The sequence below is a fragment of the Metarhizium robertsii genome (genome assembly GCF_000187425.2).
Source record: "Metarhizium robertsii ARSEF 23 chromosome Unknown MAA_Scf_1, whole genome shotgun sequence".
In the NCBI taxonomy this organism is placed as follows: domain Eukaryota; kingdom Fungi; phylum Ascomycota; class Sordariomycetes; order Hypocreales; family Clavicipitaceae; genus Metarhizium; species Metarhizium robertsii.
In genome coordinates this window covers 6,594,535-6,616,590 of record NW_011942149.1, presented here as the reverse complement: position 1 = coordinate 6,616,590, position 22,056 = coordinate 6,594,535, and the positions used below count along the sequence as shown (strand labels likewise).

Genomic DNA, 22,056 nt, shown 5'->3' with positions numbered 1-22,056 from the left:
ATAGCAAGACGTATCCATGGTGTGCTTAATTTGGTGAAACGTCGCTTGCCGACAAAATGCTGCGTATGAAAGGAAGACGTCACTGAACTGTTTTGCAGACCGTGGTGATGAGGTGGATATCCAATGAGATCTGGGACGAATGGAATTACCTCGGCGACTCCGTCGCAATGAAGGCAATACTCTTAGGTGAATCCATCGGACGTTTCGGAACAAGACTTGTACGGGGTTACCTGCGATGTGCGATGTGACGAGACCTGGGCGAGAGTGAACATTGGATGTTGCATTCCAACAGAATCAGGCTAGGGTTACCTCCACAATGGTCTTGGCAAGCTATACCTGTATAGGTAAATATTGGGAGTGGGGCCTGGCTGATTATTGGCCAGAAACTCTCTAGACGCATTATTAGTTATTGACTGCTTACCAACATTAAAACTTCAAATACCATGGAAGTTAGTTAGTTAGTCAACTGGTTGACCGACTTGACATCATATTACTGGCGAAAATATGAGCGGAAAGTAGAAAGACAAGCCAGACCGACTGCAACAAGTGTCGGGCCAAGTCGGTTCACGATGGCCAGACTTGTCTATATGTCATCGCTAGACCCCTGCATATATGTTCAATCCGCATCGGATGGAACTCGCAGAATATGAGACTTCTTGGACGTGCCATTTATGGGGTAGTCCACTCGATGGGTAGCCCATTAGTGGTCTGGTTTATAGTCTGCCAGGGAATCCTTTTCATGCACTGCTGAATCCAAGCCTTCACGGACACTCAAATAACGCGGCCACCAGCAGGCTATACCCGCATAGGAAAAGATTGGGAGTGGATTTGAGGATGATCACCATGTCATGGCGGCTCAGACCTTGTTTGCTATCCACGCTTTTCTGGCCCTCTCGTGGAGTATATAAGCACAATGCCGCCTGTTCAACGGAGAGTGAACCCACAACTGTCCGTAATGAAAACATCGGAAGAAACCAATATCAAGGCGTCTGGTCCATCCGCTACGGGATACAGGCGCCTTGCAAATCCTGTATGAGTCACTCTTCTACGCAAGCTGGTGACAGACTACTAATGTGCATTTGCTCCAGAATGCATTGGGCTTTGGCGCGTTCGCAACCACCTTACTCGCCCTATCATTGTCTGCTGCGGGCTTCCGCGGGGTGTCAAACCAATCTGTCTTTATAGGAAACCTCTGTTTTCTTGCGGGAATTGGGCTTTTAATCTCCGCGCAGTGGGAAATGGCAAGAGGCAACACGTTTGGATACACAGTCTTGTCTGCTTTTGGTAACGAACCCCCTCTTGAATTCTAAAGTGTTATAAATACTAATTATATGTCGTTGAATAGGTCTGTACTACGGTGGATACGGAGTGCTGGTAATGCCTTCAATGGGTATTCTCGAATCATATCAGGGCCAGACATCCGAGTATTATAATGCTTTTGGCATTTACCAACTAGGTAAGCCATCATATACAAAAGACTGGAATATCAACTAACGCGGTAAACCTGATATAGTCTGGTGCATACTCAATCTACTCTTTTTTGTCGCCTCTTGGCCAACGTACGGCACAGTCTGAACTAAACGGACAGAGCACTGCTAATTTTGACACAGAAATGTTCCAAATATTGTTATTTACGGCGCACTAGAGTTATCCTATATTTTTAACTGCGCATCGTGCTTTGCCAGAGCAGATGGCAATGTGAGCACGAGCACGAGCCTCATGAGAGTGGCCGGCGTTTTTGGATGTATTTCCTCTTTAGCCGGTTTTTACCTATTGGGCCATGAGTTATGTCAAGATTCTTTACCTTTTCGCATTCCAGTGTACAGCACATCACATCTCTTTACTATTCGAAAATCCAACCACGAAGAGAATTAGATGTTCGTAGCTAATACTACCTGAAGACAACACACACTTTACAGTGAATCATTCCACCATATATCAAATTTCGTTGCGATTTAGTATTAGGTTAGAAAGGTTTTCTAAGGAGCACTAATGAGATCGCATGTTGGACGCAGAAAATAATGACGACTTCGTAATGTAGTGGTCGCTTCGGACTATTGACGGATGTATGATTAAGTACAATTTCCTCCCGAATTTATTCTTCATGTTGTTCTTCTAGCATCTGAATTATTCCTGCCAGTCAAAAAAACTAGCTATAATATTTCACTGATAGTACCTTTCATTCATGACTTCTTACAATTACATCCAGTCCATCTACTTTCTTAGTCGGCTGTCTGTCCAAGAGCCAAAAGGGCACACAGCAGCAGGATAGCCGGAATATTCGGCCAGGGGCCGTCATTGTAATGTATTTTTGCTTCATGTCTCGAGAGTGAAACCCGATGACCGGTGAAACACTCTTATTCGGGCCCATGCTAGTCTTATTAATCGCTGTGGTGAACATGACCGAGGGATCGCCGAATGCCGCAGTTTCCTGTGGTACTAAGTAAATTTACTACTGGCTTAGACTTTACTACAAACAGTACTACTACTTTGAGACGTCTGCTAGTTCACCCACGTGGCATAATCCATAAGCCGAGTCGAGTTCAATGTCGCCGGTGCCCCACGTAAAATTACTTCCTAGTTCGGTAAACAGTCAAGTTCCATGTCTGGCTCCATTCGCTGTTCGTGTCACACACACCCAGGAGCGTTGACCTCGTCTATAAAAGGGTACCGTAACCCGCTTCGATATTCTCTCGTTTTTTCTCACTGTAGATTCAAACGCTCTGAACTATCTTTTTATCTGCCAGAACTACTATAACCTTCACCATGTGTCAGAACGAGATTGCGGCCAATGGCTGGACCAAGACGCCCGCAAATGCCGGGCTTATATTCGGTAACCGCCTCGTATGTGTCGAAATAGCGGCTCTGTCCATGGACGACCTGACATTCCCATTTGGTGACGTCGTTGTCGAAAAGACCATGGAATATGCCAAAAAGGTTCTCCACCCAGAAACCTTCAACCACTCTATGAGAGTGTATTTCTACGGTATGCAATCGGTAGATCTAGGCGAGCACAATCGTCGTATACTAACGCGTCTCCAAGGCATGGCTATAACGAAACAGCATTTTCCACAACTGGCGTCTCAGCTTGACCCCGTGACCTGGGCTCTGACCTGTCTGTTGCACGACCTCGGAACCGCCGAGGAATTCTTGACTGCTACGCGGATGTCTTTCGATATCTACGGTGGCATCAAAGCTCTACAGGCGCTAAAGGATTTCGGAGCCACCACCGATCAGGCCGAAGCTGCTGCGGAAGCCATCATCCGACATGAGGATATGGGGGTTGATGGAGAGATTACGTACATGGGCCAGCTTATTCAGCTTGCCACAACATTTGATAACACGGGCTTTCATCCGCATGTCGCGGGCTTCAAGACTTTGATTCATCGATCGACCGTCGCTGAGATTAATAAAGCTTACCCTCGATTGAAATGGTGCACATTTTTCTCGAATGCTATCCGCATGGAGGAGACCCTTAAGCCGTGGTGTCATTCAACTCACCTGGTTAACTTTGATAAGGAAATCGAAACCAACACACTCATGACAGAATGGGAATAAGATATTTTGTTGGCAAGTATGTCAGAGTGTATCTGAAAGGTGTTTATTATAGCACAGTCAGGCTCTTTCAGTAGATTTCTTGAAGAGATTTCGCCGGGAAACTCAACATGGCACGCCACAGGCCTATATATGGCATCGCTAAGGGGAGCTATCCATTCTATTCCGCGGTAGTAAGAAGGGGGTCATCCCATTTCATTCTGCATTCGCCAGGCGAAAAGCTAGAAATCACGTCAATGTCAAAGGAAACTGAATAGGCAATGAGTAAATAATGAAGAATCTCAGGCTCTCGTAAGACAAAGCCACATCTACTAAGCTCAGTAGCAGCCTGGTGAATGAAAGTGAACGCTCTCCCATACACACCGTCATTCCGTTACTGACCCTTCTCCATCGCCTCAATTCTCATGATTGCATCCTCCAGTTCAGAAATATACTCTGCAATACTCACAGCCTTTGGTTCGTCGCTAATATACGCATTCTCAATATAGTTGCTCGCTGGGAAACACATAGTCATTAGCGTCACATCTCATCAAGGCACGCTCTCATCTTTTTGGCCCTTGACGTACCGTAATCCTTCAGCTCGTTCCATTCGTCAACAATGCCCTGCAACTGCGGCCTAGTGATCAACATGGGCGGAATGTTGTCCGTATCAAACTCGATCAAGTCCTTGATGGCTGAGAGATCCGTCTCCATGCTCTTCCAAGCTCCCTGGAGCTTTTGCAAGGTCTTGATGGCAGGTCCAATCTCTGTACCGAGGTCCTTGACTTGTTTCTGCAATGTATTAGACCCGGAAGTAAGCAGGCGATTGGCAAGTGCGATACTCACACTTATGAACTTGAGATTTGTCTCCAGACGAGATGCAGTCTTCATCTTGGACTCGTAGTCGTCCAGAACCTTCTTCACCTTTTCCATGGCCTCTTTCAATCTCTTGATGGCCTTTTTGGCTTCCACGACAATACCGGTGCCGATAGCAGTGCCGATTGGCCAGCTTGTGATGCTGGGTTAGCGAATCGGCTCTTTTCATCGTACGTTGAGCTAGTTTGTCTACTTACACCCACATGTACTTTGGAGCATCATTGATTGCTTGGTTCTCTTCAACGGCGCAATTTCCGGTTAGCAATGTGGTCTAGAAGAGATTAGGTGGTGTTTTTATATCTTACTTCCATCAATTTGGCCCTGCAAGTCATCAATTTCTGCGCGTGCCTCCTCGATTTTCTTCTTCATAGTCTCAATGTCGTTGCCCTCTTTCTTCAACTGTGCTTCAAGAGAGTTTGCATTCGTTTCTACAGCGAGGCCATGTTGCTCGCACACTCTTTCAAAAGCTCCAAGGCCTGTAAGAGCTTCCTGCGCACCAGCCTGCAGTTCGCCCAGCTTTTTAAGCTCAGCGTCGACGGTGAACTGGATACTTTCCTTCAATTCTGCGAGTTTCGCCTTGTCCGGGTTGGGTTTCTTGTTTTCTTCGTGGTAGTCCCCAATGAACTTGAGCATGAGCACGTAGTACGAGGTGCTTTCTTTTCCGCCTGACATGGTGGCGTAGGACTTGATGTCCCCGGCAATATCGACAATTCTGTTCCATGTTACATCCTTGAACTGCGTACAGTCGCTTTTGATCTGTTTTTTTTGTTAGTCTCAAGTGCCGTCTTTGCGATGAATTTAAAAACACAGGTCGGACGGCGTAGGCAACAGGATGAGAATAGAATACACACCGAAGTATACGTTTTGAGAAGGGATTCCAGTTCTTTTCCGAGGGCTGCACTGATTTCACCCGGCGTGTCCGAGATTCCTAACCACCTGAGATACTCTGAGCGAGTGGTTTGTAGTTTTCTTCCCGTGCCCAGGAATCGGTTCAGCGCTTTCATATCGGAAGCATCGAAAACGAAGGCTTTGACGTCGTCATCATCGTCGTCTTGAGTCCCCTTATTGCCACTGCGGTTGTCCACGTACATTCCCCTAGGGGAAAATACGGATGGATCCGTAATTGGTTGCCTGGGGTCAAAGCCAGTCATTTTCAGGAAAAGCCGTAATCTGGAGAGTGAATATGATGCTGATAAGTGACTAAACACACGGACAGGTAGCAAAGATTACCTCAGTATCTATTACAATGAGAGTTCTATTGTAGGCTCAAGCCCTTTTTTCTCTGTCTATATATATATGCCAGTATACCAAAGTGTTGGCTGTCTGACGGAGGTGCCGATGACACTGACGCCTCGTACAGGCTGTCGAAACCTCGGCCTCGCCCTCAGACATACTGGAGGTGGCAGTAACACACCTGCATGCTTTATCGACAAATTGTAACCTACCTGTTTCCTCGAGGCATGCATGAGAGAATGCATAATTATATCAATGCAGTAATCTTTTGTGTCCCCATTTGTGTCGGTGGGCGTGCATGAGCTGAGAATGCAGATGGGGTAGCATAGCATTCCTCCCGCGTCTGGTGACTTCTGCGCACAAAAATGTTGCTTTTTCCCACATCGGCTGCTTTTTGGAGATATCGTACATGTTTCATGGCACCACCACGTACAGGTGGCCATGTTTGGTAATGGAACAAGAGCACCCCTTCGGACGCCACGTACATAAATCCGGAGCTGAAATATGTACGTGCCCGTTTTTGTGAGTAATAGAAGAGGGGAAATGTTCACCACAAGGGTCTTGTTACTTCGTACGACTATGACTTGGTGAAAATGACGAGTCACGATGCAGCTCACAGCCCGTGTTGTAGTGAATACTGAAAATGAGGGGGTAAAATGATGAATCAACTTGGACAGCCGATACTGCAAGACGAGCCGCTATCGGACTTCAATACAGATCTATCGGCAATACCGTGTCTTGCGCCATCACATGCTCGATCAGATGGTAGACCGAAAGAGGCCGTTGAAGGCTAATATGAAGTGGTTGCGTATTGCCTTTGGCCCGGTGTGTCAATGAACTTGGCATTTATTTCTGTACAAGAACCAGTTTTAAAGTTGCAGGCTTTCTGGTATTTGGTGAAAACAGAGACAAAGAAAGGGGACAAAGCATACAGCAACAGCGACATCCAAGACTCACGAGCCTGCCACCATGTCCAACCCGAAGCCCCAGCCCAGCACCCCGGCGGAATGGAAAGCCTATGCTTCGTCAAAGGATGTGACTAGTATTCCTCTACGAGAAGCAGAGAATGTGAACGAAAATGCGGCAAGTAGAACTTATTTTGACAAGTTTCATATTCTGTTCTGACATGGGATCACAAGAAAACCGCGATGCTCCGAGGAGTTTACTTTGACGCATCCACGGCACTTTTGCCCTCTATGCTCAGGCTGAATATTTTCACCGACGTTTTTGCTCTGACGAAGCATGAGACTGTTATTTCACCTTATAAAAACGGCACCATACAAATCACGGCAAGGGTTCTGACAGCAGACGCGCCGGCCACCATAGTGATACCGCCCGACGCTTCGGGTGCAATATCCATCTATGCCGCTATTCTAGACCAGCCTGTCACTGTAACCACTGGTTCCGACACTTTGAAACTTGATCTGGGCCCCGAGTCCGAGTATATTGGTGTTTCTATCGGCTTCTCCAATGGCAAGCTGGAGCATGAGTACGAGAAGCAGTACCCGTCCACCTCAAGCGATGACCTAAAGGCAAGCCTGAACACGCAACTGCGTATTGCTCTTGTCCAGTTCTGGAAGAACATATCCATTGCTGTCTCGTTGAGCTCGTACGTAGCGACAATGACGACTAAGCAAGAGTACTTTAGTCTGCTCAACACGCAGGCGGTGGCAGTAGGCCAGCAACTCGCCGGACAAGCCATGGCAGGACCTGACATGAGCTATGCCCCTGTTTTAGTCCTGGATAGATATAAAGAGTCTACGCAGCAGGCGCTTAATGCTGCCACTGCTTTCGAGACCCAGTTTGAGCGGTTTCAGGATAAGCAGGAATCGTTGGAAGTCCACAAGCAGGCTTGGAATACCATGCTCGCACAGGCTAGAAATGAGAATTCCATGCGCGTCAATCTTCGCAACCTGGCGCTGGATAAGTACAAATCAGCTCGTCAGACCGCCTTGAGCTGTGAAGCGCAGTTTAAAGAGGACGACTTTGCGTTGGAGATCCTCAGGATTCGTTTCGAGAATGGGCTCCAGAAGTGGAAAGATGAGCAGGAGTTGAAGGCCGTGCTTCAAATCCTCATGGCAGCCGCTTGTAAGCCCATGCCTACTTTCCACAACAGCTAAATCTCTGTGATTTTAGACTAACTTCTAATTGCAGCCTTTGCCTTGAATATTGCAACGCTTTGCATGGGCAACCCTGGAGGCGGTGGTGGCGCCGCAGACGCTGTAGGCAAGGCCGTCGAGGCAGTAAAGGTAGCAGAGGGCATCGTTGGTCAAATCGGCAAAGTCTTGAGATCCGACACCTTTCAGAAGTTGGCCGAGTGTGTCGAGGCACTGTTGGCATTGTATCCCATCATAGAGTCCGTGGTGGATGCAGTTGGCCAGTTCGAGCTCGATCCGTCCGTTGAGATTCCATCTCTGGAAACCATCACTGGCACTAGCCAGGGTGATGCGAATGCCGCGGCCATTGTTACAATGGCTGCGTGGGATAAATGGATTCTCGAGTCAGACGAGCAGATGGAATTCGCTGTGAGCGAGGGTGTCGACTCTGCCAGCGACTATAGACTCGCGCTGCGGAAGCATGCCATCAATGGGAAGCAGCTGGCTCAGGCCCATGCTGAGAGCGTGAAGGCTGGCTACGAGTATGTCCAGGCTCAGATGGAAGTCATTGTGTCTCAGCAACAAATTTCCAACCTGCAAAAGCTGCTGGACGAGTACGAGGAACAAGAGGCCATCTATGCTCTTGCCGAGTCCATGCTCTATGATCGCGCCATGGCTCTCAGAACCACTGTTGTGATATCCCTGCGGAACATGGCATGGGCCTATCGTTACTGGGCCCTTGCTGAAAGTTCTATTACTCTTGACTCCCGGAAGGTTCTCGATGAATACCAGCAAGACCTCTCCACGATCATACAAGAGATGGTAAATGCCGATTCACGATATTCCAGCGACTTTCAACGTAGGTAGCAACCAAGACCATCGTATACTGAGTATGAGCTAAGCAGTATGTTGTCTAGCTTTCGACTATAACATCGACTCTGAGGATGTAAGTTTACGTATCTGCCCACGTTCATATTGCAAAGCACTGACGAGGAACAGCTCCCTGCTGGATATGGGCAATCCATGAAAGACGGCATCAAGGGGAAGAGCCACATTGGTAGCTTTACACTTGCTCCGGAAAAGGGGCTCGCAAGTGATTTCGACGAAGGCTCCCACTACCGTCTGGACGGGCTGAATCCTACCCTGCTCGGAGTGCTCCCCAATCCAAGCGCTCTCAAGGGCGGCGTGGTGGTGGTCAACTTGCGCATCACCACTTCCGGAATCTACGCAGACATTGAAAAAGACAAGGTGTTCCGTTTTGCAAGTCTGCCTCAATCTCGGAGGTGCTCATACGAGCTGGACGAAAATGGGAACAGAGGCAAAACTCGCGTCTATCCCGCCTTTGAAACGAAGGACCATGCCGAGCCCACTCCGTTTACTCAGTGGAAGATTGAGCTGTTGAACCCAGAGGACATTCGTTTGGATGGCTTCAAGGGGGTTGATTTGCAGTTTACCGGGAATGTTCGCTTTGATGCGAAGCGTCGCAGGGCTGGGGTGAAGGACTCAGCGAAGAAGTAATGTATTCAGAGTACAGCGTCATCTAGTATCTGCTTTGATGGGAGTGTGTTGAAGTGCAGATGAAGTTGCCCATGCACGTTTATTTCTAAATGAATATGGTACAAAGCAACGTTTTTCGTATTTTCTATATCTTGCCAAGCGGTTTGAATGATATGTTTTCCACCAGACAGCGACTTAGTTTGTCAAGATCAAATCGCTCATTCAAGACGGTAGTAATTTGTAAGCAGGATCACAACGCGATTTATTGCTCGTACAGTTGTACCTTGTCATATAAGAAATTAGAGAATCTCTCAATTTGCTTAAATTATCCAGATGATCGTGCTATATGACACAGCTCCTAGTCAAATGCGCGATCGAGAAAAAAGTACTCAGGAATCCCGATTGTCCATTAACCAAGAATTCCTCCATCAAAGTAAACATCATCCATTGGCCTTTCTTTCAAGCTCTCACAGTATCAATAAAGTTTGATTTGAACTTTCTCACTGCAAATGGGGCAACGCAACAAAGTCAGTCACTCTCCAAACCGAACTTCGTCTGAAAGCAATGACGCCTGCACTCACCTTCCTTATCCAAGTCTTCCCACTTCTCAAGTATGTTTCCCTTCTGTAAATCCAAAATAGGAGATGGCCCGGGTGTAGTGTTTTCCTCAACATACTTGCGCAATGAAATAAGATCCATATCAATCTCCGCAATGGCACCTAAACAAGTCGTTAAATTGGCGCCTTTTGCTAGTTTGTCGACCAAGCCAGCTTACCGACAGCTTTCTGCAGCTCGACCAACGAGGCAGCAGTCCCGTCAGTCAATTGTATTTGCCCGATCCATGCCTACATGGTCCTCTTTGTTAGGCAATCGCAATTCTCGAGATGGGCAGTGTCTCGAATCAGGGACTGGCGGTGATAACATACTCTCATCATGTTGATTGCAAAGTTATTCATGGCGATTTTTACCATGTCAGGCATAAAGGCTTCGAGGAGTCGACGATAGATGGCTTCGGTGTTTAGCTGCGCGCCAACTTGCTTCAGCTGGTCCTGTGCTAATGTAACGGCATCTGTGGAAGTGGCCAAGACTGCTCTTGTAGCTGTAGCCTTGGTAGACACATTGTTGATGCCAGCTAAGCGTGCATCAATTTGTTCTTTGACAGACTTGCGCAGTGCCTCATTGTCCGATTCATCTTTGTACAGCCGTGCCAGATCATCAAATAGTTTATCTAAGTTTGAGCGAGAATAATGTTAGCTAAGCAAAAACACAACGTAATGCGGGATTTTTAAAACTTTGAGAATGATTTTGGGTAGTGGTACGAACTGTAATCTTCTGGGGCTGAGGCCGAAAGGACAAGGATTCTATCGCAGACATCACCGACATCGCGATATGCTGTCTAGATTTAGAAATATCAGCACTACTTCCGGTTCACGAACAGATAATAGATCTTCCAGATACCTTGAGCTTTCCTGCGTTGGAATGAATCTGCAAGTAAGAGTAAGCCAGTTGTAATTAATCCGGAGAATACGGATACAAAAAGGTGTACCTCTGCCATGTACTTCAGGCAGTCTTCAAGTACATCTAAAAGCTACTCCCCATTAGATGGAATTCTCTTTGAACCAAAAACTTTGAATATATTTACCACGTCAAATGCGTCGTTGGAAAAATTGAACTCCTGGGCCATCGTCTCTTTGCTGTGCGGCACGTCAAGCATCTTGTTGATAGCTAGAAAAAGGCTGCTAAATGAAGGCCCCTGGCAAACAAAATTCTTGTTCACCAAGAGGCCCCGTGGGGTAAGGTAGTCCAGATCAACGCCCATGATGACTGGGTATTGAAGTAATTGCGCTTCGCTGCTTTATGCTAATAGGGATAGCTGGAGGCTGTGAAGTAGCCTTGTGCTTGATGTTTTCCAGAACGGTACGGTAGGGTTGTTTGGCATATACTTCCAAGAAACGGAATGAGTATTGGATGAGCAAACTGCGTCCGTGTGGATGTCTTTTCGGGGAATTCTAGCATGGGGCTACATTACATCATCACAGAGGTCACAGAGAGAGAGCCAAAGCGCACATTTATAAACTGGATTCAGGGATGTTCGGTCAAGGGCCGTTATTCCGTATCTTTCTGCTGCAGGGCTCAGTGGACAAGCCCGATAGCAACGCGGACGCATCAGCCGGCAAATGACAACCGATGTCATTCTTGTTGAATTGCATCTGAATCCGACCATTGAATGCATGCATGTGGAGAGAGTCTGGTCTGATGCAATGTCGCCCTACCGGGGTGTAGGGGCGGGCGTTTGGGTAAAGTCAATACTCCTGCCATTGCGTTGCCCGTTGATCCCATTTAAAGAAACGTCATCTTGCGAGGGAGTTTTATGCCTTTATGCACTTCTTCTTGCAGACAGCGCTGGCCAGCAAAAGTTGGTGCCATCCCCTGCAACGATAATAGTTGCTGCTCAACTATTCGCAAGGTACACCTGAAGCTGAATAGTGTCGGGGTAATTTGATTGAAAACGTCAGATATGCTGGCCTGGCTTCTGGACGAGCTTTCGTGTATGCCGCAAGGGTCAAGTTACACTTGCCTCCATCACACTTGCTAAAGCAAAAGCAATTGGGACAACATGGTGAGCTCGCGGCCGCTGTCCCCCTCCGGTTTTACCGCTCAGGCATGCATGGCGTCGTTAATCGATGCAAGGATGAAGTGTGCTACCGAAGTTGTCTGACCGGATATGCATGATTTTCCAGTTTCGTGTTTGACCCCTGCCAGGACCCTTTGGTTCAACTTTGTGTCTGCCGATCTCGGCCATGCTGCTTTTCTCCTGTTTACGAGCACACTATAACGCATCACTCCTGATAGTGTGGTGCTACAATGGTCATATGATGCTTCTTCTCAAGATGGCAGCGGGCATTGGAAGACACCGAACTTGCCCCTTCGCGCATGGCTTGCAGTAATGCAGCCTTCTTTGCTTCTTGTCTGTTAAAGGATTACACTTTTTTCAACAAATAAAACAAGCTTTATTGATAACTTATCATAACCATCTTAATAAAGCCGAGCAAAACAAACATTAGTCGGAAAGCGGGCTAGACATGGTTTGCCCGCGTGGTCCCAACGGGCTGTGGGAGCAGTCTTGCTCAAAGCATGTAAGAGATTGCGACTCACGGCCCTCAGAGAACAAGGAGGTCCAAGCTGCTCAAGACAAACTAAGAACTCCTGCTGAGTGTGTCGAGGAGAAGCTATTTCACCAAGGCTGGTGGGGGGAAGATTCCAGCAATGGAATTACTAGTCCTCCGCCGAGATATAAAGAGAATTTATCCACATACAGCTCAAATATCTCATTCTAGGACGAAGCAATTACAAATATCCATCCTTCGCTAGCTTCAGTATTAGAACCTCACCAGAAGTACACCCGATTACTGCTGTACAACCCTGGATCCATATACTATTCCCTTCAGTGGTACGGTATTCTCTGGGAATAAAGATGCGATTTTCACCTTTCCACTGGATCCAGTCCTGCGAGGAGCTTAAGCCCCATGATGACCAGGATGGCAACGAAAAGAGGTCCCCCTCCCTGGATCTGCGGTTATACCAACGCGGGTCTGGGTGGCGTAGACTCTTTCCGGGAATGCCGCCAACCTCGAAAACACCTATATTGGTGTGAATATATTTCGATACATCCACAGTCATTCTTAATGCCTGGACCTCGCAGCAGTATATTTTATGCAGCGTTTGACCAGTCCTCCTTTTCCATATTCTTACTACGTCGCTACGCGAGGACGACACAAGGAACTCTCCATCTGGAAAAAAGGCGACGGCAGTCACTGTTTCTTCATGCTCTTCAAATTGAGACAGCTCTGTGGCGCCTTGACCATTCTGGTGAGTCACTGATGTCAAGTCCCAGATTCGAACGCAGTCACCGCCGCCGGACGCGAGGAGTTTTCCGTCAGCTGAGAAGGCAGCGCAAATAACCATCGAAGCGTGACCTTTAAGTATTTTGGGTTGTTGTTCTTCAAGACTTCTTTGGGATTCTGGGCCAAGCTTCCACACCTTGACATTGCCGTCATCTGCTACTGATGCCAGGAGCTTGCTGTCAGGCGAGAACACGGCAGACCGGACCCAGTCTTCATGGGCATGACACCAACGTGGTTGCGTCGAGGCTTCTAGATGCCAAACCAGAATACCCCCTTCCATGGAAGTTGCAACTAGCATTGAGTCATCCGCTGAAAAAGCAAGCCACATGATAGACTTGTGTTCTTCACTTAGGTCCAAGGGTTTCTTGTGCCTGCCAGTACACCCATTCCAAATGTGTATTTGCCCATCTGAGGAAGCAGAAGCTATGAGTTGACCACTCACGGAAATTGTCACGAAGCAAACACTCTCCTTATGCTTGGCATGTGGGACCACATCACCGGCTCTCTCGGAGACATTGAGGATAGGTAACGACGCATTCTCCAGGTCCCAAATGCGAGCAACTTCACCTGTGGCTGTGGAAGACGACGCCAGGAACTGTTCTGTGGGTGAATAAGACAGCGACAAGACTGGTCTAGATTGGCAAGACAAGATTTTCTGTTGTATATCGTACTCCGTTCCTTGGATGTTCCAGGCCTCGATCGCAATGGTGTCCTAGGACTTCTCAGCAGCAGCAAAACGCAAGCCGTGAGCCGAAAAATCAAGAGAGGTGTACGACGATACCAACCCAAAGCGAATAGTGTGCGGAGGGGCACCGGACGTAATATCCCATACTTTGACAATGCCGTCGGTGGAGCAGGATGCCATGGACTTGGAGTCTGGAGAGAAACAGATTCCATTGATCTTCTCTTTGTTGTTTTCCAGAGGCCTCGACCATTCACTTCTGCCGTCTTCCACTAGAACGATAGTAATGTCATTTGATGAGGCTATTGCGAGTAGGCGCCCATCTGCGGAGAATTTCAACCGCCTTATACATGTCTGGCGCTCCCATTTCTTTGCTTCATACGTCTGAGTGTCCCAGATGAAAACAGTCGTCCATATGGCTGCTGCCAGTTGGTCGCCTTTGGGGGAAAATGTAACATGGCTGATTTCGAATCCGTCCCCAGGGAACATATTATTTCCGTCCAAAGTCTTCTCTAAAACAGATAGCCTGTAATCCCAGATCTTAATGGCTGAGTCGTCTGATGTTGCCAGCAGGCCGCTGGGGGAAAATGTTAGCCGGTTTACCCATTTATCGAATCTGTCGAGGAGGACTTGGAATTCACCAGTATGGCTGTCCCAGATGCGAACTGTTTTGTCGTCGGAGCAGGTGGCTACATATCGTCCATCTCCAGAATAGGTGCATGCCCAGACCCAGTCCCGGTGACCTTCCAGGGCCAGGTAGGGGACGGGCCTCATAACTCGACCTATCGGCGGAGAAGCTAGCCACGGTGCCTTGCCGCCGAGCATTTCCTCGATGGAATAAAGCTGGTCGAGATAAAAGATGAGGCTGTTGCTAGCAGATACTCCGGGGGGACTGTTTGTGGATTGATGAAATCGGAGGAAAAGTGTTGCACGTTGGAGAAGTAAAAGACAAAACTCGACGCGTGGACTTTGGGTGGCAGCATCTTGGTCCAGGAATTTCTGTGGTTTCGAGAATTAGAAAGGAATATTCAAGCTTATGATTTCGGCGTGCGGCAGAAGTCCTCGCAGCCTTGCGAGAAGAAATGAGCCACAACGAAATCGAATGATGCTTACCTTGTGGACAAGTACAAGATTATTTATCTGAGCCATGACCACGGCCAGACCTTGAGCCAGTACCAGTCTATCTATCCATGCTAGGAGGTGCTGTTGGAGAAAGGCAGCAAGCTCTTCCCACGGCACCTCGTTGGCATCTCGACTGATCAATGCAGACAGATGCCTCATCCAATACCATTCAGCGTAATGGCACAGAAGGTGGATGTATTCCTCCTGCTCCGTTTGAGACTCTGCGGCTACAGCCGTTCTGAAATGGTTCGGGAGAAATTGGAGGCACCGCAGTACAAATTCTCCGCGCGCCTTTGACCCCTGAATCAGAGTCTTCCGGGCATAATTCCTGGCCGAGGAGTGGACAAACCGTACTATATCATCACGTAATTCCAGGAATGCAAAACACCCTTTGGCAATGATGAACTTGACATCCACAACAGCGGGCAGTTCTGCCAAGGCGTGCAGTTCCCAGAGATATAGAGGCCGGTATGCCGCGGCCCCGATTTGAAGGATTTGCCTACAAAATTCGAAAGTCCCAGGAGGAAGTTTTCTAATTGTCGCCATGGAATAGTTGTACAATCCTTCCAGATCATTTGGTAGTTCCTCAAGCACATCCATGATATCCCACAAAAATGGGTGGTGTTGCATGATTTTACAAGCCGTGTTCACCCACAACGAATTCCCTTGCGACTTCTCAGCGAGATGGTCCTGGAGAAGTGCTTTTTTGTCGTCGGGCAGGCGAATGTCACCGACCATAGCTGCGACTTTGGAGCCAACACTCTGTTTAAAAATCGCAGCCATGTTTTTGGAATCGAGGTCAAGGACAATTGACTCGCCCAAAGACACGCGCTTCTCAATGGCAGGATTCATAGAGATTACCCATCGGACTTTGGGACATCGCCGTATGGTCGCGCAAATCAACCTGAGGAGATTGTCTAGCCCTTCGACATCATCTTCGTCAGAGCAGCACTCGTCAATCGCGTCGACAATGAAACAAAATTCTGGACAGTCTGGGTCTTCGAGAATTCTGAACAGAACCCCGAAGACTGCGAATGCGTCTGTTGTCCGGTCGAGGACTTGCCTCCCAGTTAACTTGTACACTTTTTTAAGGTGGTGGAATAGAGGTGGTCGATGTCGAATTATCTGTCGGATGAGACTGTGCACAATTGCTGCTGGGGTTTCTAGGACAAAACTAGATTTGTTTCCGAAAAAACATGCAACTTTCTCATCATTGCTGCTAGGATCCTGGAGCCGCGTCAAATGTTGGGCAATCCTCAGAAGGACCATTGACTTGCCAGCACCTGGTGACCCCGAAACACAAAGAACCCGGTTTTCATCTGTGTTCTCCGTTCTGTAGAACTTGCAATACTCTTGCGTCGAGAGAATCCATTTGAGCAAGTGTTCTGGTAGTTTCTCATCGTGGCATGCCTTTTGCAGCATCTCTTCTGCATCCTCGAAGCTCAGGACAAGGTTGGAAGGTAGTTTGTCATTGTCATTCTCACCCCCGCCAAATGGAGTTGATGGATGTTCGGCATGTTTGGCATGTTCGGCCTCAGAAAACAAATCGCGAAGCTCATTCCCAATCTTGTTGTCGAAACTAGCAGTGAATGCACCCTCCATTTGTCGGGTGCGATCGGAAAGCTGGTCGATCGCTCCAGGTTCGACAATCATGCTCCTGTCCGTAGTCGAACATGCAATACGGACAATGTACAACAGCAATGCCGCATAAAGAGATACTAATGCATCCCTTGCACGATTCTGTCCACTTTTCGTTGTATTCGAGGTGTTTGTCGTCTCGCCTGGTAAAAGAAGTGACAGCCTCCGGAGGCCATTGATTTTCGAGAGGAGTTCAATGAAGCCAAGAGCAACTGGGCCAGATAATACACCATGACGAAATAGGCTCTATATTCTAGTTAACTGTAATTGTTCGTTTCTAAATGAAACGACTTTGAAGTTTTAATCACCTTTGCGGCAAGGCATGCAGCAACCCACGGTACAGCAGCCCCGGTCATGCTCAAGGCCGATGGCCGAACAATATCTTTAAATAAGATAATCATCTGCTTAGCGTTGAAGAGTTTATCACATTGTCTTCCTGGGTCGTCTTTTTCGGCCATCCAAACCTCCAGGAATTTTGCCTGCTCTGCCCAGAGTGGCTTACTGTTGTCTTCTAATATGTTATCAACGGCCTCTTCGCTATGTGGACGGCTCGCAATCGAACTCTTCGGGGAATTCGGCGTCCAGCACTGGTGCATAATCTCCTCGTAGAGAGAGACTAGTTGGGGCTCATCAATTTTGAGGCTATGATAGGCTTCATTCCAAAGCCCCTCGCTCAGTTCGAAGAGATGGTCGGATGGCGAGTCGGTCCAAAATTTTTGCTGATGATTTATTTCATTCACATGTTCATCAGATTCATGTGATGATTGGTCGTGAGAACATTTGTTGGACAGACTTGTGCGAGTCTCGGTGCGGTCTCCAGTCGCCACCGCAACATGATTCTGACCTTCTTCCTTGGTAGAGATGTCACAAATCACCCCGGGTTGATCTTCTTGCCTAGACATCGCGTCATCAGCTGTATCGTTTCCACCTTGTTCCTTTCCGCAGGACGTTTGCCCAACAAGAAGTGGAGGGTCTGCCCCAGGGGTAGGGCCCGTGGATGGCGCGGTGGATTCCTTCCCAGCCTTTGGGGACGGAAACCCGGAGCCGTTTACCAAACTCTGGCATATTCTTGCCTTTAGCCGGGTCAAGGGTGCCGGAATGTGCCGGAGCCTGCCTGCCATGGTCGAATGCGATATGTGTCACGACACGACGAAATGGTGGGCGAGGCACGACTTCTCAAATATGAGGAAAACGAAGGGATAATAGGCATACCCAGCTGGGCCCCTTTGAGCTCATGTTTCTTTGTTAGACCATGAAACTAGGTGTGGGAGGCATGTTGGCCTGGGCGCAGACTCTGAAAGACGCGGCAATCTCGGCCTTTGTTGCCCTGGGCCGGCTCATTGGAACGACCAGCCAATAAGAAGTGATATGTGTAGGTGCCTTGGCCGTCAAGTGTCCGATTCTGAGACAAGGAACTGAAAATATCTGTTGTTGCAGGCCAGGCGATACAAAATAGTGATGCCTGACGCTCTTGTGTGATGAAATTTGTGCTGGTTCAGGTGCGGCGCTCACCCACCATCTCAGAATCATTCCATCGTTTGAGTGACGAATTTAAATAGATGAACAAGGTATCCGTGATAATGCCGTAGGGATTACTTGTCTACTCGCCACGCCAAGATATTACTACGATCTCTCTTATTAAGTTTTAAGGTTATTGCGACCTCTTCTTACAGGGAAAAGGCCCAACAGATGGTAAGCCCAACAAAGAGGCTTCACCGACAAAGGACTTGCGCTTCCAAAACACAAAAAATGCACTTTAAAAGTACAATAAATTGCCCAGCCAAATTCCATGTTATAGCAATGTAACCCGCGACTTGATTGAACAACAGCACGATAACATGTGACGGGACCGTGAGGTAGGTGGCATTGAAGCAGTACATAATTCAAGTAAATATGTAAAAGTATATAAATACAAATTGAGTGAAGGACAAGAACGAAAATCATAGTTTTTTACTCCCCCATTTTCTTTCTTCATTATGCTTCTGCCACACCAGTAGAGCTTAAGCCGCAGGCACACATTGAGAATACCACACCCCGAAGTGCTTGCAGACAAGGCCCTTGGAACAAGCAGTTGGGCCTTTCCAGTCTCTGCCGCCGCATTGGCCCCAGACTTTGGATTCACCCGAGTTACTGGGAGGCTTAGGAGTAGGCGGGTTTGGCTTCGGCTTCGGCTTCGGGTTTTCAGGAGGCTTTTGGTCAGTTGAGGATCCTCCAAGCTTTTGACGACTATCAGCCCATTGCCTCATGCGCTGCTCCTGGCCCAATGTAAATTCTGACCTGCAGGACCTTGAAAGGTCATCAGCACTGTATTCAAACTCGCCTGCCGCAAAACAGACGCAACTTACGAGTAATCCATAAAGTTCAACATGTTGCTCGGATGCAACCCGCCACAAGCGTAAGCACCGGGCCGGCCGTCTGGGAGCTTGGGCTGGTTTTCACATTTGCCCGTCGGCTTCTCCTGGGGAAAGGTATCGTCAATGGTATCTCCATCTTTGCAGTTGCCTTCGAAAGTGTGTCGCAAGCCCAGCCAGTGGCCGACCTCGTGTGTGGTGAGCGGGCTTAGGCCAGACCACGAACTGCCGCCCGGGACAGACGTGGCGATCATGACGCACCCGTCACGCTCCATGGTCGCTTGCGGTACAGTCAAGCTATTACCCCTGGGAACAATGGGGTAAGTGCAATGCCCACCGATGGGGCCTCCTGAAATCAGCTTGCCTGGGATTTTGGCGACGTAGTAGAGGTTCAGGTCTGCGTATCCGCCCCGGCGCAATCTCTTCTTCATTGCAGGATCGTTGGAATGGGCCCAGGCACTGTTTTGAAGGTAGTCCGTCTCGGCGTAGGTGAAGGAGATTCCAGCCCGGCTGTAGCGTTTGTTTAAAAGATCAATGTCCTTCTTCACATTCTCTTCCTACAGACGGCTTAGGATAATAGTGGGTGAATTGGAGCAGTCAACACTTACAGATACATAGCCGCCTTTGCTGTTCTTTTCAGAGTATACAACGTGTGCATAAACTCGAAAGTTGTAGCGTTTCTGCGCTTGACGGGTTTCAAGAGACGAAGTATTATGTTGAAGAGTCTTGGAATATTCCACGAATTCCTCACTTGGAGGCGCTTCATCGCACTGCGGTACTTCTTCTTCTTGTCGTTGCTGTATGGCGCTTGCATTGATAGCACTTGCCATGAGAATGGCCATAAGGAAAGTAGGAAAATACATGGCGAAAGACCAGCCAGTCGTCTAGGACCGAGTCGTTTAAAAAAGTAGAAAAAAGAGCGAAAGAAACAGAGAAGAAATATACACAATTGTGATATGTGCAAAAAGACTACAAGTTGGAGGGAAAACCCTTATATTTATATCTTGGGCAGGCAGCCTTTCTCCTAGCAGAAAGCCCTTCCATGTAATCATCTTCTCTCAACAAATAAGGCATGAATTTACCCGTCAACTGGTTCGGTAATGTCAGGGGTTGTTGCTGTTGCCGCTGGACTTGTAGCTAGACGTCCGTTTTACTATTGCAAGTTACGAAAGCAGTAATCTCCGGGCTGGTCCGGCTTTGCAATTACCACTATCGGCTAGAGTCCGACTTGCTAGGGGCTCCAGAACTACCCCAGGGAAATATGCCAAGTACGATACTGTATAGAGCATAATCTTGCTCCCGTTTAAATTGTACTTGGCGGTTATGCATGCTTGCAGCTAGCATTGAAGAAAGACTGGATTCTGCACCTGAGCCCGGCGGGTCAACGATACATGTAGGGCGACGATGCGGAAATTTCAGATGTAATAGATTATGTAAACTGGAGACCGAAATTAAGGATTGTCTCAACTAACCCCGTCCCGCTCGTCTGTAGACTTTAGAGGGTGAACGTGTGGGGCAGGAATACATGTAGAGTTCTTGGTCTGCTTGGCATAGCTTGCGTGAACTCGTTGCGAAGAGTCTAGTTCAATTTAAATCCCATATTGAGGAACCATTAGAGGACAAGTTTGGCGCCCGGCGGCTTCAACCTGCTTCTTCGATCCACGGTTCACAAACGACCGGACGTACTTGATGCGCTGTAGTTGATATAGTGCGCTTGGACTGGGGACATTCGTTCAATGTTGCTTGTCTCGCAGTGCGAACTCGTTCAACTTGATCATCCAAGGCCATCAAGCTGCTTGCCAACCCCATTTCATGTTTGGACCGAACTTCTCGTAACTCTCTGCCCGTGACACGGGCTCTGTCAAGTCTTTGTATAGACCTATGACAGGCGCTAGATCCAATCGCGTTACCTTTGTAAGAGTTGCCTGTTGACAACAGCCACCCTCGTATGGATCGTTGAGACAGGGAGACTCTAGCAGTTCTTCTCCACAGTTCCTGCCAAGCTCGATAACATCTGGGCCATGTAACAGAATGCTAGGAAGTCTTCCGTAATCCCGATCCATGCAGTCCACGCCACTCTTGGCTCAGCTATTGCAGGGTGGTTTCATGTGAGTAATTGTATCAATCTGGAAGAAGCCGAACTTCCCCGGCTGCCCCACAGTTCTCCTTGTATCACGATTTCCAAAGCTAGCGATCGCATTGAATGCGGAAGGTCCTTGATTCAAGCCAGGTATTGATGAAATCAAGGCCTTTAGTCTAGTTGAAAATTGAGGATATTCCAAAGGACCACCATGTAACTGCAAAGGCTCTGACTAAGGGTCACTTGAACATGACGATGGTTACACACGGGCTCGAGACCTAGTTGATGCCTTGGGCTTGATATAAGTAAGGGTTATCCGCCCTCTGAGGCCTTTAGAAAAACCAGCGACCTTGATTACTGGAACGAATTATGAGCCATATACGATTTTGTTCTAAGCCCTTATAACTGAGCCCTTGATATAAAGGTAAATTACGTCCCTAAATTATGTAGCTTTACGTGGCATGTGGACCAAGATATAAATATACAAGACATAGCAAGTCATAATACACATTACGGGGTTCCTCTCACCCAGATATCGGGCCATTTTAAATATAGCAGTTGAGAGAATGTAAATTTATTGTCAAGAGTAGCAACTCGCAGCGTTAAAGGGTCAGTCAAAGGTATCATGTTGGTGTTGCCGAAATGTTGAGATGTCGCCCGACTTCCGACATGAAGCAATGTCACTCTCTTTCGTCACGAGTTTCGCTGCATTTATTGCCACTATTTGAATCCTGCGCATCAATGGCAACAAGGCTCTGCCTTTGTGGTTTCAAGACGGCCCAGTGCAATGGCCGTGGATAAAGGCAGGCCAGCGCCGGACGAGGCTGATGTGAGCACAGCCATGAAGAATGGGCGAGCTACATTGTTTTGAGATGACGTTGATAATAGGCGGTGGAAGCTTTCTATTGACTCTATGCATGAGTCGATTTGGAGCGCAAGCCTCCTTGGGGCAGATGACCTTTCACAAAGCCACTCATCTCGAATCCAACGGAAACTTCTTTTTTCTATTCACTACCTGCGTTGTATAGGATATTTTCTTCTA

At 47.9% G+C, this 22,056-nt stretch overlaps 6 protein-coding genes across 6 annotated transcripts; 2 read left to right on the top strand and 4 right to left on the bottom strand.

The window, feature by feature from the left end:
• Positions 1–2,766: 2,766 nt before the first annotated feature.
• Positions 2,767–3,558, top strand: MAA_09355 (cyanamide hydratase; the record flags this gene model as incomplete). Its single annotated transcript, XM_007827353.1, has 1 exon — positions 2,767–3,558. One exon carries the CDS (start codon positions 2,767–2,769, stop codon positions 3,556–3,558), a length of 792 nt encoding a protein of 263 aa, XP_007825544.1.
• Positions 3,559–3,928: 370 nt separating this feature from the next.
• On the bottom strand, positions 3,929–5,561 carry MAA_09356 (hemeolysin E; the record flags this gene model as incomplete). Its single annotated transcript, XM_007827354.2, has 6 exons — positions 3,929–4,050; positions 4,122–4,326; positions 4,381–4,552; positions 4,608–4,647; positions 4,716–5,166; positions 5,262–5,561. 6 exons carry the CDS (start codon positions 5,559–5,561, stop codon positions 3,929–3,931), a joined length of 1,290 nt encoding a protein of 429 aa, XP_007825545.2.
• Positions 5,562–6,791: 1,230 nt separating this feature from the next.
• Positions 6,792–9,257, top strand: MAA_09357 (uncharacterized protein; the record flags this gene model as incomplete). Its single annotated transcript, XM_007827355.2, has 4 exons — positions 6,792–7,731; positions 7,798–8,598; positions 8,657–8,685; positions 8,739–9,257. 4 exons carry the CDS (start codon positions 6,792–6,794, stop codon positions 9,255–9,257), a joined length of 2,289 nt encoding a protein of 762 aa, XP_007825546.2.
• Positions 9,258–9,695: 438 nt separating this feature from the next.
• Positions 9,696–11,055, bottom strand: MAA_09358 (uncharacterized protein; the record flags this gene model as incomplete). Its single annotated transcript, XM_007827356.1, has 7 exons — positions 9,696–9,739; positions 9,818–9,955; positions 10,012–10,081; positions 10,163–10,464; positions 10,560–10,632; positions 10,695–10,721; positions 10,879–11,055. 7 exons carry the CDS (start codon positions 11,053–11,055, stop codon positions 9,696–9,698), a joined length of 831 nt encoding a protein of 276 aa, XP_007825547.1.
• Positions 11,056–12,584: 1,529 nt separating this feature from the next.
• MAA_09359 (Pfs, NACHT and WD domain protein) lies at positions 12,585–17,704 on the bottom strand (the record flags this gene model as incomplete). Its single annotated transcript, XM_007827357.2, has 6 exons — positions 12,585–12,604; positions 12,674–12,926; positions 12,990–13,853; positions 13,923–14,822; positions 14,937–16,829; positions 16,892–17,704. 6 exons carry the CDS (start codon positions 17,702–17,704, stop codon positions 12,585–12,587), a joined length of 4,743 nt encoding a protein of 1,580 aa, XP_007825548.2.
• An 879-nt stretch (positions 17,705–18,583) lies between these two features.
• On the bottom strand, positions 18,584–19,797 carry MAA_09360 (Cellulose-binding domain, fungal; the record flags this gene model as incomplete). The annotated part of the gene is made up of 3 exons (XM_007827358.1): positions 18,584–18,869; positions 18,929–19,491; positions 19,543–19,797. 3 exons carry the CDS (start codon positions 19,795–19,797, stop codon positions 18,584–18,586), a joined length of 1,104 nt encoding a protein of 367 aa, XP_007825549.1.
• Between the last annotated feature and the right edge of the window lie 2,259 nt (positions 19,798–22,056).